General features: G+C 37.4%; 1 protein-coding gene across 1 annotated transcript; it reads left to right on the top strand.

Moving 5' to 3' along the window:
- The first annotated feature begins 3,616 nt into the window (after nt 1-3,616).
- On the top strand, nt 3,617-5,026 carry LOC141677934 (epoxide hydrolase 1-like). Its single transcript, XM_074484065.1, has 3 exons — nt 3,617-4,114; nt 4,211-4,452; nt 4,567-5,026. Exons 1-3 carry the CDS (start codon nt 3,641-3,643, stop codon nt 4,811-4,813), a joined length of 963 nt encoding a protein of 320 aa, XP_074340166.1. The 5' UTR covers nt 3,617-3,640; the 3' UTR covers nt 4,814-5,026.
- The last annotated feature ends 11,214 nt before the right edge of the window (nt 5,027-16,240 follow it).

Here is a 16,240-nt window from a genome sequence, read left to right as displayed (position 1 = left end):
TTAAGCTGAGCAGCTATAGCAGTAGCTGTATCCACCTCCAGAATTCCTGCTACCTTGCCTTAATGTAGTCTCTAAGTTGGGTTCTGGTATTCATTAGCATCCATCAATTCAATCAACTCATAAGCTTCATCATAACTTTTAGCCCATAAGGCTCCACCTGATGCTGCATCAAGCATGGGTCTAGACTGTGCTCCCAAACTATTACAAAAGTAGTTAATAGTCATCCAGTCAGGCATCCCATGCCGAGGACACTTCCTAAACATCTCCTTGTAGCACTCCCAAGTTTCACACAAAGATTCTCCCGATTTTTACGCAAATTGAGTAAGAGCGTTTCTGATTGCAGCTGTGTTTGCCATAGGGAAGAATTTAGTAAGAAACTTCTGAGCAAGATCTTTCCAAGTAGTAATAGAGCCTGGTGGTAGAGAATGCAACCAACACTTACCTTTATCCTTCAGAGAGAATGGGAAAAGCCTCAGCTTTATAGTATCTTCAGAGACATTGTTGAATTTGAAAGTGTCGTAAATCTCGATGAAATCTCTAATGTGAATGTTGGGATCTTCCGTCGGAGAACCCTCAAACTAAACTGAGTTCCGCACCATCTGAATAGTGCTATATTTGATTTCAAAAGTATTAGCCGCGATGGCTGGTCTGGTAATGATATACTGAATATCATTGATCTTTGGCTGAGAATAATCCATCAAAGCTTTCGGATTTGCTACTGGTTCTCCCATTGCAATAATAGCTTCTTCTTCCATTTTCTCAAATTCTTCAAAAACCTCTTTAACTACTTCGACTTCTTCCTCCTCTTTATCCAGTGTTCTCTTGCAAGATCGAGAACGCGTTACCATAAACGCTCTCTAGAGTACCAGAAACACATACAAGCAAACAAGTAATTAAAATATTTGAGTCAGTGAACTTTAAGGACCACTGATGTCAAGCAGATAAACTAAAAATTAACACCGAGTCCCAAGTAGCGGCGCCAAAAACTTGTTAGGGCGAAAACATGTGCTAAAATTACACGCAAGTATACGCGTTCGCAAGTAATATAAAATACTTTCTAGTTCGTTCCCAGAGGGACTGGTTTAGGTTAACTTCAATTTATGCACTTTTGCAACAATGGTATGGCTATCGTTCAATGCTAAGACAGTAACAAGTTGAGTTTTTTATAATTAAGATTAAACTAACATGTAATTAACTAAGAGATTAAAAGGGCTGATTTAACTATATGAGAAAAATATGGGATTCTAACTTCATTAAATACTTTATTCAAAGTCATTGTTTTTAATCTTAGCATGCAATGGTGATGACAACTAATCAGATAACACGAAACTAGTAAACGCCAACTTTCGTTATACAAATACCCTACTACCAGACATCCACAAAAGAGATAGAAGCTGAATAGACACCAATTATGCTGAGACCATATATGTCTATAGAATTTGACAACATAAAGGTTTAACGCACAAGTTATCTATCGTGACTACATAGGTCAAGTAAGATGGTTAAAATTACTTACGAATCATGCATAACAAATACATGAACCTATGCTAGCATGGCAAGTTCTAAATCTCTATATTTATTGTCGCTTCAATAGAGATTAACAAACTATCTTATATGTTCACGACACATATAAGACGAATAAGCACAACCAATACTAGGATATCATACATTCACCACACACTCAGGTATCGAAACAAATTAACTAAATAAATCCATAAGTAAGTACATTAGAATCTCACGATAATGATTAGTTCATAACCGAACTCATCATCACCGTGGGTTCCGATGAACGCATGGTATAATAAACTAAGTCTTTATAAACTGAATAAAAAATCAAAGTACGTTAACAAGAGTATAAGGTGCAAACAACAAAGAAAACAAGCATCCAAGATTACAACTTAAGCAAAAAATTACAAGTATAAAATAGATCTTCTTCTTCGTTGAATTGTGCTATTAGGTCTTCTTGATGCTCTCTCCTTGCTCTCTGTTATGAAAAATGTCTTATTTAGAAGTTATATAGGCTTCAAAATCGATCTGGGCTTCAAACGCTCAAAATTCAAGTAGAAACAGGACTCTGAGAAATTGACCTAGCGCGGCCGCCCCTAGATACAGCGCGGCCGCTCGGAGTCTGGCGCGGCCGCTCCCAAGTGCAGCGCGGTCACCCTGACCTTCTGGAAAAGCTAATTTTTTCTTTTTTTCTTACCTTCAACTGCTGGTTTCTTTTGTGCTTGCGACCGATGCTCTAACTAACACTTTTCTAAGCATAAATCATGCAATATTTATTCTTTCTTTTGAATATATACCCTAAAATGCAAAACACTACAAAAATAAATCAAAAATAAAAATAATTTGAGTACAAAACACCAATTCAGCCTTTATGAAGTGTTTTAAGTGGATATAAATGTCACTTAACACTGACATATTTCACAACAACTGTCATGTTTTTAGTTCATCTTTTATTTGGTTTTGTTATTGATTGTACGATTTTTAACGATACAGTTTCATTAAATTTTTATATTTTAATTTTGCTTTGTGTTTTGGTTAGTTTTGCTATTCCTAGGGTAAACCATCAATTTTAAACAAGTGTAGGCTAAAAGGGGGTTCTAAAGTGTAGCCCTTATTCACATTTAAACCGTAAGTACTTATCGACGCCCGTTTGTCGACCCAACTTATAAGTCAAATTTATAACTTTTAACTTATAAATTAATAAGTTAAATGATAAGTTAAATGTTAGTAGTGATGTACTTTTTCTCAACTTATTTTGATTTTTCATTTTTTTATGAACTTTAAATCTAAAATATATGTTTTTAAATGTTAATCTAATCTAAAATTCATGAATTAAGATAATTATAATTAAAAATTATTTATTTTACTTCTTTTTAGTAAAAAAATTCGGGCTTATAAGTAAATTATCCAAACACTTATATAACTTATAAGGATTCATGTACTTATCACTTATAAGTCACTTATTATTAATTTTAAGTCATATGTTACTTATTTTAAGATTTCGCAAATGGATACATTGTCCCATAATCTCATTGTATACTTGAACAACAAAAAAATAACGTAGTATTATTTATAAAATTACATATACTATTTTATAAGTCGTGCGATACAAGGATTATTTTCTTATTTGTTTGTCAATATTTTTTTCCATATCTAAGAATATCCTTTATCGACTTTAATATGGAGTAATTTGAATTAAAATATAGAACTAAGGTAACATACCTGCTGACCACCAAATTTTCAATGTTAGCTATAATATAATAGAAAAATGTTACAGGTACTAAATCAGTTCCAAAATAATTACAAATGTCACGTATCAGGTGTTTATTGGCTAAATATAAATGGACTCCTGCATTTATATTAATAATACCAATCAAATTATTACGTACTGACATGTCATTTTATGACAATTTTTTGTAACTTTTTTTGTGACTACAGTATTATTCAATATAATATAGTGCAGATCATTTATCCTTTTTAGAATTCGGTCAAATAATATAGAAAACGTGTGTAGTTTGGGAATGTTCGAAGAAGTAGGCGTGGTTTGGAACACCAGCTTGGAAAAAAGGTTTTATAGTACATACCATCCTTCTTTATAAGGCGTAGGCAGAAATTATTAAGACCGGTGAACAAAATGGAAGGGATTGAGCACCGGATGATAAGCACAAATGGCCTGAACATCCACATAGTTGAGAAAGGCCAAGGGCCACTAGTACTCTTTCTTCATGGCTTCCTAACTCTGTGGTACTCATGGCGCCATCAAATCCATTTCATGGCTTCTAAGGGCTACCATGCTGTGGCTCCTGATCTTCGTGGCTACGGCGACACTACAGGTGCACCTCTTAATGATCCAAGCAAGTTCACGATCCTCCACGTCGTTGGAGATATCGTTGCACTGCTCGATGTGATTGCACCTAGTGAGAAGGTGTTTGTAGTGGCCCATGGTTGGGGTGCGTATGTAGCATGGTATCTGAATTTGTTCAGGCCTGATAGAGTTAAAGCGTTTGTTTCTTTGAGTTGCCAATATTTAAATAGGAATCCTTCAGCTAATATGATTGATTCGATGAAGGTGTTTTATGGCGAGGACTATTACATGGTCAGATTTCAGGTTAGTCTCTGTTTTTTCACTTCTGTAACTTGCAATTGAGATCAGCTTGTTTCCCAAATTTATTTATTGTCTTTAACACTTCCTGTGATGTTGAAGGAACCAGGAGACATGGAAACCGAAATTGCAAATAACATTGGCACTAAAACATTTCTTAAGAAGTTTCTGTTGTCCCGTGAAACTGGTCCGATCTTCTTCCCCAAAGGTGCAAAATATAAAGAAGACTCAACAGATTCTTCCTTGCCTTGTTGGATGTCAGAAGAAGATTTCGACTACTATGCCACTAAATTTGAGAAAACTGGCTTTACTGGTCCCATCAATTACTATCGAGCTGTTGGTTTGTAAGTTAATTAACTCAATCTTTCCCATAAATATTTAAGTGAAACTAAATGCCTCTATGATTAACTACTTGAATTCTTTTCATGGTCAATTGATTTATTGGTTTGATGCATCAGAACATGGGAACTTACCGCACCTTGGACAGGGGCTCAGGTAATGGTACCGACAAAATTTATTATGGGGGATCTTGACTTAGTTTATCACATGCCGGGCTCCAAGGAATTTATACACAATGGAGAGTTCCAGAAGTTGGTGCCATTGTTGCAGGAAGTTATTGTGATGAAAGGTGCAGCTCACTTCATTAATGAAGAAAAACCTGATGAGATTAACAAGCACATATTCGACTTCCTTCAACAGTTCTGAGACTTTTAAGTTGCATTTGGGTAGATGATGATGGCCAAGAATACCCTGTTTTGTTGCTTAATGTTCGTTGTTATCAACTCATGAATTATGCGTTTTCCCACTGCCTAAATAATAATGAGATTACTACCAAAAAATACTGATTTCTTCTTTGATCCGTAATAAGGAGAGAGATCATGTTTTGATTTTACTACTAAAAAAGATTGATTTCTTCAATCCTGCCCAATATTATAATATGTGGTCTATCTATATTTAGTATTCAGTTAACCAATCACAAAATTATTAGTTATTTTAGAATCAATCACGTTGTAACGAATTTTTTCATTTTTTAACATTCGAATTAATAATAATAATTTAAATACAATTGGGACTCAATCTTAAATTATAAACCAATCAAATTCATCCTCACACCTTTCCTCCTATAATTTGAATTTTCTATTTTTTAACTAAGGTAATGATACGTGTCAGTGATAGGAGATAAAATAAACCCTGATTGCGTAATTAATATCGCATTAATTATATTAGAATTGGGCTGATAGCTAGGCTCATTCAAAAAGGGCCCAAAATCTTGAATATTAATTAATAAGGGATAAATCAGCTGATAAATAAAGTCCAGTTAGGAATATAACTCCTTGAAAATTGGCCTCTAAGGAACCTCCTGGATAATAAATCAGTTTCCTACCTCTTAGGACTCCAAAGTCCATTCTAATTCAGAGACTTGTCCACTAAGTTTCCTAACCCTAGTCCAACTCAAGGACTCTTAACATCTATATAAGGGCCTCACCCCACAAATCAGAACTACGTTTTTGGCAATCAGCAAGGTACGTAGGCATCTTGTTAAGGCAAATCGAGTCACGAGACACAAGAGCAGTCAAATCGAGTGTCGAAACTCACGAACCCTAGTAATAAATACAGCAATTAATAATCCCTAGTTTTTTATCCATAACATTTGGCGCCGTCTGTGGAAAACTTACAACAGACATGGCGAGAACACGGAGAGGAAACAGCGCCTCTGAAGGAACACCAGCGGGAACGACCCAAACAATTTCGTCAACCGTGGAGATACCTCCGCATTCAACTTATGCCACCAACTAAGGAGGAGCCCAAGTAGGGGGAACTGACCTTCAGCCTCAAGGGACGATTCCCCCGGCTCCTCAAGGGACGGATTCCCAACTTCAACAGCTACATACACCTGTGAATTCTCGACCCGTTGGGTACGAGTATTCAACTATTATGACCACTAACCCCCTTATGTGATGCCCCTTTACCCCGAGGTTGGAGGAAGTGGACATGCTAATAGGAGTGAAGCACAATGGCAGACTCCCAAATATATACGTGGTTTGGCTCCTATTCCTGAGGATCAAGAATTTTCTGGTTCTTATACTGAGAGAGACTCTGAATCTTCGGATGATGATGTGGCCCCAAGAAGGAGGCGTGCTGGTAAAGAGCCAATGCCTGATGGTAACCAACGTCCTAGGAGCACCCGATGGACGAATCCCCAAAAAGTGAAGGAGAGAATTAGGGCTCACGAGGATGAGATTCAAAGGCTGAAGCGCGACTTGGAGGCGCATCAGACCCCCAGACCCCCACTACCTCCAAGGGGGTGAAATCATCCTCCAATCATAGACCTGGATGGTCCGCTACAGAGAAGGACTGTTGTCCCAAGGGCTGATCCAAGCAATCTTCTTCCACTTGGAGATCCAGATGATCCTACTCCACCATTTACTGAAGAAATAATGAGTACCCATATCTGAAGGAAGTTGAAGATGCCCACCATCAAAGCTTATGATGGCACCAGAGATCCCGCTAATCATGTCAGGACATTCTCTAATGCACTATTCTTGCAGCCCGTGAACAACGCTATTAAGTGTCGGGCTTTTCCTCAAACTCTGTCGGGAATGGCTCAAAGATGGTATAGTCGTTTGCCCCCGAATTTTATTGGGTCTTTCAAAGAACTAAGTCAGGCTTTTATTAAGCAATTCATCAACGGGAAAGTGCATGAGAAAAACTCAGCATCTCTCATGAGCATTGTGCAGGGAGCAAAGGAATCCTTGAGAGACTATCTGAATCATTTCAAAAAGGAAGCTTTAAAAGTCCAAGACCTTGATGGCAAGGTAGCTATGATAGCACTGCAACAAGGAACTAGGGATGAGTTCTTCAAGATGTCCTTGTCGAAGCGCCCCCTGAAAGTATGTTGCAGCTCCAAGATAGGGCCGGGAAATACATGGTCCACATACATCTGTGTGTACCAATCCTAGCAAATCTGCAGCCCTCTCTCCATGTCCACTAAATGGAGATTTGGTCATTTTACCCAATAGACAAGACTCGCATGTAGGATATGATTCAAAATCAAAGGGGTCAAGTAACCCTTCCTTATGCAATGTTCGCAGTCTATTTTCACTAATATGACCAAGTCCGCAGTGCCACAAGAAAGTAAGATTTTCATCATCCCTTTTTCTTTTATTAGTATGTTCAATTTGTAGTAAATTATGCTCTACGTCACATACATACAGACCATTGTTTAAAATACCACTTCCATAAAGAACATTATCTCTAAGAATTGAACATTTATTATTCTGAATAATAAATGAAAATCCAGCCAAGTCTAACATGGAATAGAAATAATATTCCTCACAATCGAGGGAACAAAATAATAATTATTTAGAACAATAGTCTTGCCCGTAGGCATATGTAAATGAAATGATCCTACAGCTTCAGCAGCAACTCTTGCTCTATTTCCCATCCGTAGAATCACCTCCTCTTCTTCAAGAGTCCTACTTCTCCTTAGTCCCTGCAACGAATTGCAAATATGAGAACCACAGGCGGTATCTAATACCCAAGTAGAAATTTGACTTAGTGATATATTAACTTCGATCATGAACATACCTGAATCAGAAGCGGTAGTCTCACTACCCTTCTTCTTCTTCAATTCTGCAAGGTAAACCTTGCAGTTCCTCTTCTAGTGCCCCACCTTGTTACAGTGAAAGCAAACAGCTTTGCTCCTGGGGTCTTCAGCTTTTGGTGGAACCGGGTTTTTCTCACCTACTTTCTTCTTCTTGGAAGGGTTCTTCTTTCTTTTCTTAGGATTGAAACCTTCACCAATTAGAAGAATAGAACTCTTCTTAGAGGGAAAATTCAATTCCGCAGTCTTCAACATGTTGTGGAGTTCAGGCAGGTTGACATCCAGCTTATACATGTGAAAGTTCACAACAAACTGCGAGAACGAACTCGAAAGTGATTGCAAGACCAAGTCTTGGCTCAGCTCCCCATCCATGGCAAAACCAAGTTGTCCAAGACGTTCAATCAAATTGATCAACTTAAGTACGTGGTCATTCACAGATGATCCCTCAGACATCCTACAACCGAACAGCTCCTTCGATATCTCATATCGAGCTGTCCTCCCTGCCACATCATACAACTCTTGTAGATGCATAAGGATAGTGTGAGCATCCATATGCTCATGTTGCTTCTGTAGCTCAATGTTCATGGAAGCTAGCATGATGCATTGAGCAAAATTTGCATCATCTATCCACTTACGATACATAACATGTTCATCATTATGTGCACGGCTAGAAGGTTCAGTAGGCTTAGGTGAGTCAAGCACATATTCCAGCTTCTCAACCCTGAGAACAATTCTCAAGTTTCGAAGCCAGTCAGCAAAATTAGGACCAGTCAACTTGTGAGCATCTAGTATACTCCGGAGTGATAGTGCAGAAGACATAACAAATATAGTAAATCTGTAAATGATGAACACATAACAACACTTAGCAAATATTCAATTTCATTTCAAGACACTATATGAATCGGGTCTTTATTCATAAGTGGCTCCCACTAGTTTATCTAATTTATACAACCCTTAAGTGAAAATTAAGCATTCATAATGATAGTGGGAATAAGGATCCTACATTCCATCACACAACCTCGGCTGTAGCACGAAACATCATGTGATGTTCAATAGGCAGACAACTCTTGTCATTTACATCTTATGTTATTCTCTAATAAAACTTTAGCCTCTTGAATAATTGAGTCACGGTTGTAGCACGACAAACTCAATATTCTAAGTCAAGTCTAACCCAACATTTCATACAATTGAATCAGTCTCCAACGGCCTATGGCTGTAGCACGTAATGACCTTTAGATTCTAATTCAATGTACACATCTCTATGTAATAGACAAGTATTTCTTATTTCGAAATCAAAGCCCTCGGTTGTAGCACGAAACGACAATGATTTAAAAATAAGAACCACCTTCTACCATGTTGGAAGGCTATGACCAACACAAGCCCGTTGTGTCATTGGCCAATTACTACTTGATATTATTTAATTTTAGAGGGATTATATTATGTTACAATCATAATTATTTTATAAAGAGATTCTTCCTTTTAAATTAAATATTTCAAATCAATAATCGATAATCAGACGATTCCCAGATCGGGGGGAGCATTGTCAAGAGGCGTCACTTAATACCCCTTTCTTGCAGATAAAAATCTGCTTTTGACAAAATCATCCTTTCTCTCAATATTGAAAATTCATATTTAATTACGTGTTTCATAAATACAAGAATCTCATGATTGTATTCATAATATTATTGTTAAGGCAAGAAACGATTCATATTCTAGATTTTCTAGAGTACGCCTTATATTGATTTAAGTTCACCTAAATCTATCATCGCATGGTAAACATAGGTATATATCTCATATATAAAATTAAATAAACAAGTAAATGTAAAGTGCAATAAAGTAAATGTTTTTGGTTATGGCCTCATCCTATGTGATCTTTATCAAGCTCATGATAAAGATCAAGGTCAATCTAATATGGTGATGGAAATAAATACAACTACTTATTACATAAGTCTTCTTGTATGCCTCGTCTTCTTCTTTGTATCACCTCCATTAGATAGCCTTCTTGAGTCTTCAATTACATTACATGATTGAAAGTAAAACTAATCTAATGAACTTACAAGAATAACTCGAGTTACAATCGAGATTTATGATTACAAAGATTGACGACATGCAAGTCGTATTTAAAACCAAAACCAATACCATTACACTAAGGTCGAAAGGCCATAACTATCCACCATGCTCATACAACACATAAAAGTATGTTAAAACACATAATCTGATCTTAACATATCATATTATCCATGATCTAATCATAAAAAGAAAATATGATAAAAATCAGAAAAATCAGAATAAAATCAGAAAAACAAGAATCACTGTTTATGGGAAGTAAACGACGTTAAACGCCTTACAGACGAGTCGTTGATAGCTTTAGCTATCAGTTTTGTTCAGACGATCGTTTACCTATGGAATAGGGTATTCGTTTGTGTAAATCGGACACCAGACCCAGATTTCAGCAAATCTGCAGCAGCCAATTCAGAATCCGTATCTAATATGATTCTCATAATTAGAACAAACATAAATCATGTATGTATCAGTATATATACAGATTACATAATCATCTTATGATTATACAAGTCACATGAATATCATATATTCAAAACCATACATATATAAGCATATTATATCAACATCAAATCATGGTGAATCACGTACATGCTCATATATCGAAAACAGTTAAACATATAAACGAATTAAAAACTTTTTGCAAGTAGCTCTGATGCCATTGAAGGGTTTTTAACACATAAACGCAGTGAAACGTAAATTTAATCTTAAAAAAAACCGAAACACTCCGCAGGATCCATGCGAAAAATAATATTTAATTCGTAGTTCAGTATGTTTACCTTAAGAAGCTTTACGTTAATGGAAAGATGGAGGTCTTTAATAGCGATCCAAGAACTATGAGCGGAGATCCCTAGCAGCTGCTCCTCAAGTGTGAAACACTCCACCGGTATCCACCAAGGGATCAAAATAATGGAGGGAGGAAGAGGTTGAGAGAATTAGTTGCCTCCCTCTTGTTCTACTTTAGAATTAGGGTTAATTATTTGGGTTGAGGCAAATAGGGTTTATAATAGTATATTTATAGGCAAAATTTTCAGCTAAAATTTTTCCATAAAATATTATTATTAACCCTTTAATTGATTATTCTTATTAACCAATTAACTAATAATTAAAACACCTTTTAATCATTAATCCCTTTTCTAAACACTTTAGAAAAATAATTCTCTCACTTGATTTAATTTTCAAAATTAAATTCTTAATTAATAATATTAAAAATTAATTAAATCTCATTTAATCAATTATTAAATCTGCTAATTAATTATTTATTTCACAAATAAATAATTACCAGCCATTATTAATTAATTCCTCCACCATTAAATCATTCTCTTTTATGGTGTGACCCTGTAGGTTCAATATTAAGCCGGTAGTAGAAATAAATAATAATAAAACTATTTTATCATTATTTATATAAATTCTCTAATTCATTAAATATGATTAATTAATAAATTAATCATATTTATTCTACATCGTGAGGGATACTTCTCAGCATATCGCAACTACCCGGATAATACGAATTCACTGCTTAGAATACCAAGAACCTATTCAGTGAGTAGTTATCGTACAATCAATTCCTTCTACCCTGCAATGTCATGATTAACTACAAGGCATGGAACTTGTGTCAAGCCTATCTTATGTAATAATTTGCTTTCCCATTCACTATGCTTAGTTCTATTTAATGTAAATTAGAAACTCCTTTCTAATTTCATTCACTCTGGCCAGAGATTCCTGAACTAGCATAAGTGGATCAACATTGAACATTCTCTTCCTTCACTGGAAGGGGTAGATCCCTAATTCATCATACACTATCTTCGTGTACAAATTTCTATACCCAATAGAGCCCTTATAATTGTCCCTGGAGACTAAGAACTAAACCAAAGCATAGTTCAGTATACACAAGATGACTATGATGACCTCAAGTCTAAGGATACTTGTACAACTATCACTATGTGAACAACTGCTGAGACGTGAGTGAACTCCATCAGTTGTTCAGCTGTGTGAGTCATGTTCAATGAACTTATTCTATAATAAGCACCTACATACTAGCTATAGTGTCACCACACAAATGTCTATGAGAATAGACATCCTTCATAATGAAGCAAGCATAGTATGTACCGATCTTTGCAGATTACTAATTACCAGTTAGTAATCCTACGACCAAGAAATATTTAAGTTTAGAGTTATCATCTTTTAGGTCTCATTATTATGATCTCATCATAATCCATAAAAAGCTTTACTCTAAACTATGGTATATCTTATTTAAACACTTAAATAGATAAAGCCCGCAATAAAACCAAAACAAGTCTTTTATTACTATCAATGAAATCAAAACAGATTACATAAAAGTTATTCCCAATTCATCATACATGATTGGACTTAGGACACATCTCTTTCAGAAAGGCTAGTTCAACATACAACGCGATCATGGGAAGAACTGGAATACATGCCTACAAGGCAGTCCCTTCTTCCTATCATCCGGTGATGAAATTTCCTACCCGAAATGGGATTGGAGAAGAGAGAGGAGATCAAAAGATGGTAAGAAGTTGTTATGTGGCCTCTCTTAGGGTAGATGGAGTTGGGGGGCAACTTCTGCCTATTGAAGACCTCGATATTCGGGAGAATGATGAGAAAAGAAGGAAGCTGGCAGAAGACTTGGTTCCGATTCCTTTGGCTCCCGAGGATTCCGAGAAGGTAACTTTCGTTGGAGCAACACTAGAGGAGCCCCTTAGAGGGAAGTTGGTGAAATTTTTGCATGAAAATAGTGATGTGTTTACATGGTCGGCAACTGATATTCCGGGCATAGATTCAGAACTGATCACTCACAAGCTGAATGTGGATCCAAATCGAATGACTGTGAAGCAAAAGAAAATAAGCTTTGCTCCAGAGAGACAATAAGCTATCAAACAAGAAGTAGAGAAGCTCTTAGAGGATGGTTTCATTGAAGAGATACAGTTTCCAGAATGGTTAGCGAACCCTGTGAAGGTAATAAATGCTATTAGAAAATGGAGGGTGTGCGTGGATTTTACCGATCTGAATGACGCATGCCCTAAGGACTGTTTCCCATTGCCAAGGATAGATACATTGATAGATGCTACTGCTGGTCATGAGATGCTGAGCTTCATGGATGGATTCAGTGGATACAATCAGATAAAGATGCACAAGGATGACATCCCAAAGTTATCATTCATTACTGACTTTGGTGTTTTTTGTTATCTTATTATAGTGTTTGGTCTCAAGAATGCAGGAGCCACCTATTAACGGTTGGTAAATAAGATTTTCAAAGATCTTATTGGAAATACCATGGAAGTTTATGTCGATGACATGTTAGTCAAGAGTCTAGTCAAGACAGACCACATAACCCATTTGAGGGAAGCTTTTGAGGTCTCGAGATATCATAAAATGATGTTAAATCCTACAAAGTGTGCTTTCAGAGTGGGATCTAGAAAATTTTTGGGACTGATGGTCTCCAAGAGAGGAATCGAGGCCATTCCCGATAAAATAAAGGCAATTTTGGACATGGAGCCCTTAAAGACTATCAAAGATGTTCAAAAGCTCACTGGAAGGGTTGCTGCATTGGGGCGGTTCATCTCAAAATCTGGGGACAAATGCTTGTCATTCTTAAAGGCCTTGAAGAAGGTTAAAGATTTCGTATGAACTGAGGAAAGCCAGAAGGCATTCGAAGAATTAAAGAAGTATATGGCCCAGGCCCCGTTGTTGGCCAAACCAGCTCTGAATGAAACTTTATACTTGTACCTGGCTGTTTCAGAAAATGCCTTGAGCGCTGTGTTGGTTAAAGAGGAACTTAAAGTCCATAAACCCGTATACTATGTTAGCAAAATTCTGTATGGGGCTAAGTTAAATTATTCAACTATTGAGAAGTTTGCTTTAACCTTGGTAATGGCTTCAAGGAAGTTGTGTCCTTACTTTCAGGCTCATAAAATTGAAGTGCTAACAAATCAGCCCTTGAGAAATATTATTCATAGTCCTTAGGCTAGTAGAAGGCTGATTAAGTGGGCAATAGCATTGGGAGAATTTGACATCAAGTACAATCCTGGAACGGCAATAAAAGCCCAAACATTGGCTGACTTTGTGATGGAATGTACCATACCCAACCAAGAAGTCGGGGGCAGGAAGGTACTATACCCAGGGCACAGAAAGTGATAAAGGAGACTAAGAAAAGGGCGTTAACGAGAAGAAATATTGGGTTGTCTATTTTAATGAAGCATCAAAAATAAATTCAAGCAGAGTAGGGCTAGTTTTACAAAGCCCCGATGGGTTCTTGATTGAATATGCTATGAAAATAGACTTCCCAACTACAAACAATGAAGCGGAATATTAAGCTCTCATAGCTGGCCTCGGCCTAGCAGGGACATTAAGAGTCAAGAACTTAAAAGTCTGTGGAGATTCGAAGTTGGTCATATCCCAGGTCAAGGGAGAGTTTGAGGCAAGGGATGATACAATGGCTAAGTACATCCTCCTAGTAAAGGTTGTAATGACTCAGTTCGATGAATGCCATGTTGAGCACATCCCAAGGGAGGAAAATGCTAAGGCAGATGCATTGTCCAAGTTTGCTTCATCAGAGATATAGGAAAGCTCAGAAAGTGTATACTTCCGCGTTTTGAAGACACGGAGCATTGATGTTAAACTTGTAGCTCCTATAGGGCTGGGGACGTCATGGATAGATCCCATTAAAGCCCATATTCAAACTGGTTGGCTGCCATGTGATGTGACTGAAGCACGAAAGTTGGCTGTTCAAGTACTGAGATACTCCTTGATCAATGGGATTTTGTATAAAATATCTTATGTGGTTCCCTACTTAAGATGTCTCAGGCCCGATGAGGCACGTTTGGCTCTTGAAGACGTATACGAAGGTATCTGTGGGAAACACCTGGGGGGCAGAGCACTGGCTCATAAGATACCCGTTTTGGCTTTTATTGGCCAGAGATGATGGTTGATGCCAAAGAATATGTGAAGAAGTGTGATCGTTGTCAGAAACATGCGCCGGTTGTTCGGCAGCCCCCGATATGTTAACTTCCATCAACTCTCCCATCCCCTTTGCCATGTGGGAAATGGATATACTTGGGCCTTTCCCCATGGCCATGGCGCAAAGGAAGTTCCTGATTGTAGCTATTGATTATTGTACTAAGTGGATTAAAGCCAAGCCTTTGGCCAAGATCACAACTAAGCAGGTTGCACAATTCCTGCGGGAAAATATCATGTTCCCATATGGAATTCCCTGTATCCTAGTTACCGATAATGGAACACAGTTCAACAATGAGGAATTCAAGAAGTATTGTGAGGAGAATGAGATTGAGTTGTGATTTACCTTCGTAGCTCACCCGCAAGCCAATGGACAAGCAGAAGTGGCAAATCGAATAATCCTGGATGGACTAAAGAAGAGGATTGAGAATTCGAGGAATAACTGGATGGATGAAATACTCCCAATACTATGGGCCTATAGAACTACTTGTAGAGTCACAACTGAAGCAACTCCCTTCATGTTAGCATATGGGGCAGAAGGGTTGTTCCTGTAGAGATATCACATTCGTCTCCCAGGATCTAAGCTTTTAATGCTGCAGAAAATGAGGAGGGGCAAAGATTAGCCCTGGATCTAATTGATGAAGTATGAGATGAGGCACATATGAAGATAGTGGAATATCAGAAAAAGGCTTCATTCTACTACAACCTAAGGGTTAAAGAAAGGTTCTTCAAGCACGGTGACTTGGTTCTGAGGAAGGTGGAAGCTTTGGGTGCTGGGCAGAAATGAACACTTGCCCCAAATTGGGAAGGGCCATACAAGGTCAAAAGTGTTCAAGGAAGAGGAACCTATAAGCTGGAGACTATGGATGGTTTTAAAGTCTCAAGAACCTGGCACGCACAGAACCTGAAGGTTTACTATGTGTAAAATGATTGAGCACGATTTTCACTTGTCAAGATGATAAGTAGGTTGAAAAGCACCTTGAAGCTTTGCTTGCTTAGGATTTCATGTTTTAGTTTTAGAAGGCTACTCTTTAAAGTTTAAGGTTTATTAAGACTTGTGTAAGAGATGAGTCCCAAAAGTTTATGAAATATAAAAAAGTTTTCGAAATATGTTTAGAACCCTTATGGAATAACAAGAAAACTAAGTGCATGAGATAAAAGCATAAAGTTTGATAAATAAGCCAGGTTCAAATAAGCGATACAAAGTTTGATAAATAAAGATAGTCTCAAAGACAAAGTAAAATAAGTAAGCCACGCAGGGCTAAAAAATCTCTAAGAGGCAGAGGTGCCCTCGACATCTATATCATCATCTCCGCCACTCTCGTTGGATGTCTCAGTGGTCCCGGAGGAAGAAGAGCTATGATCTGCTGAAGGCCGAGAAGATGACTCGGGAGGAGGAAGAAGTGGGTTCTGAGGAGCACGATCTGAAACAACCACGCGGGTGCAAAACCTCTGTAGTAAAGCCTCGTCATCAGGGCAGACATAGTCCGCTG

This window comes from Apium graveolens, chromosome 8 (assembly GCF_009905375.1).
Source record: "Apium graveolens cultivar Ventura chromosome 8, ASM990537v1, whole genome shotgun sequence".
Lineage (NCBI taxonomy): Eukaryota > Viridiplantae > Streptophyta > Magnoliopsida > Apiales > Apiaceae > Apium > Apium graveolens.
The sequence above is the reverse complement of the archived record's forward strand: the minus strand, read 5'-3'. Positions and strand labels throughout refer to the sequence as shown.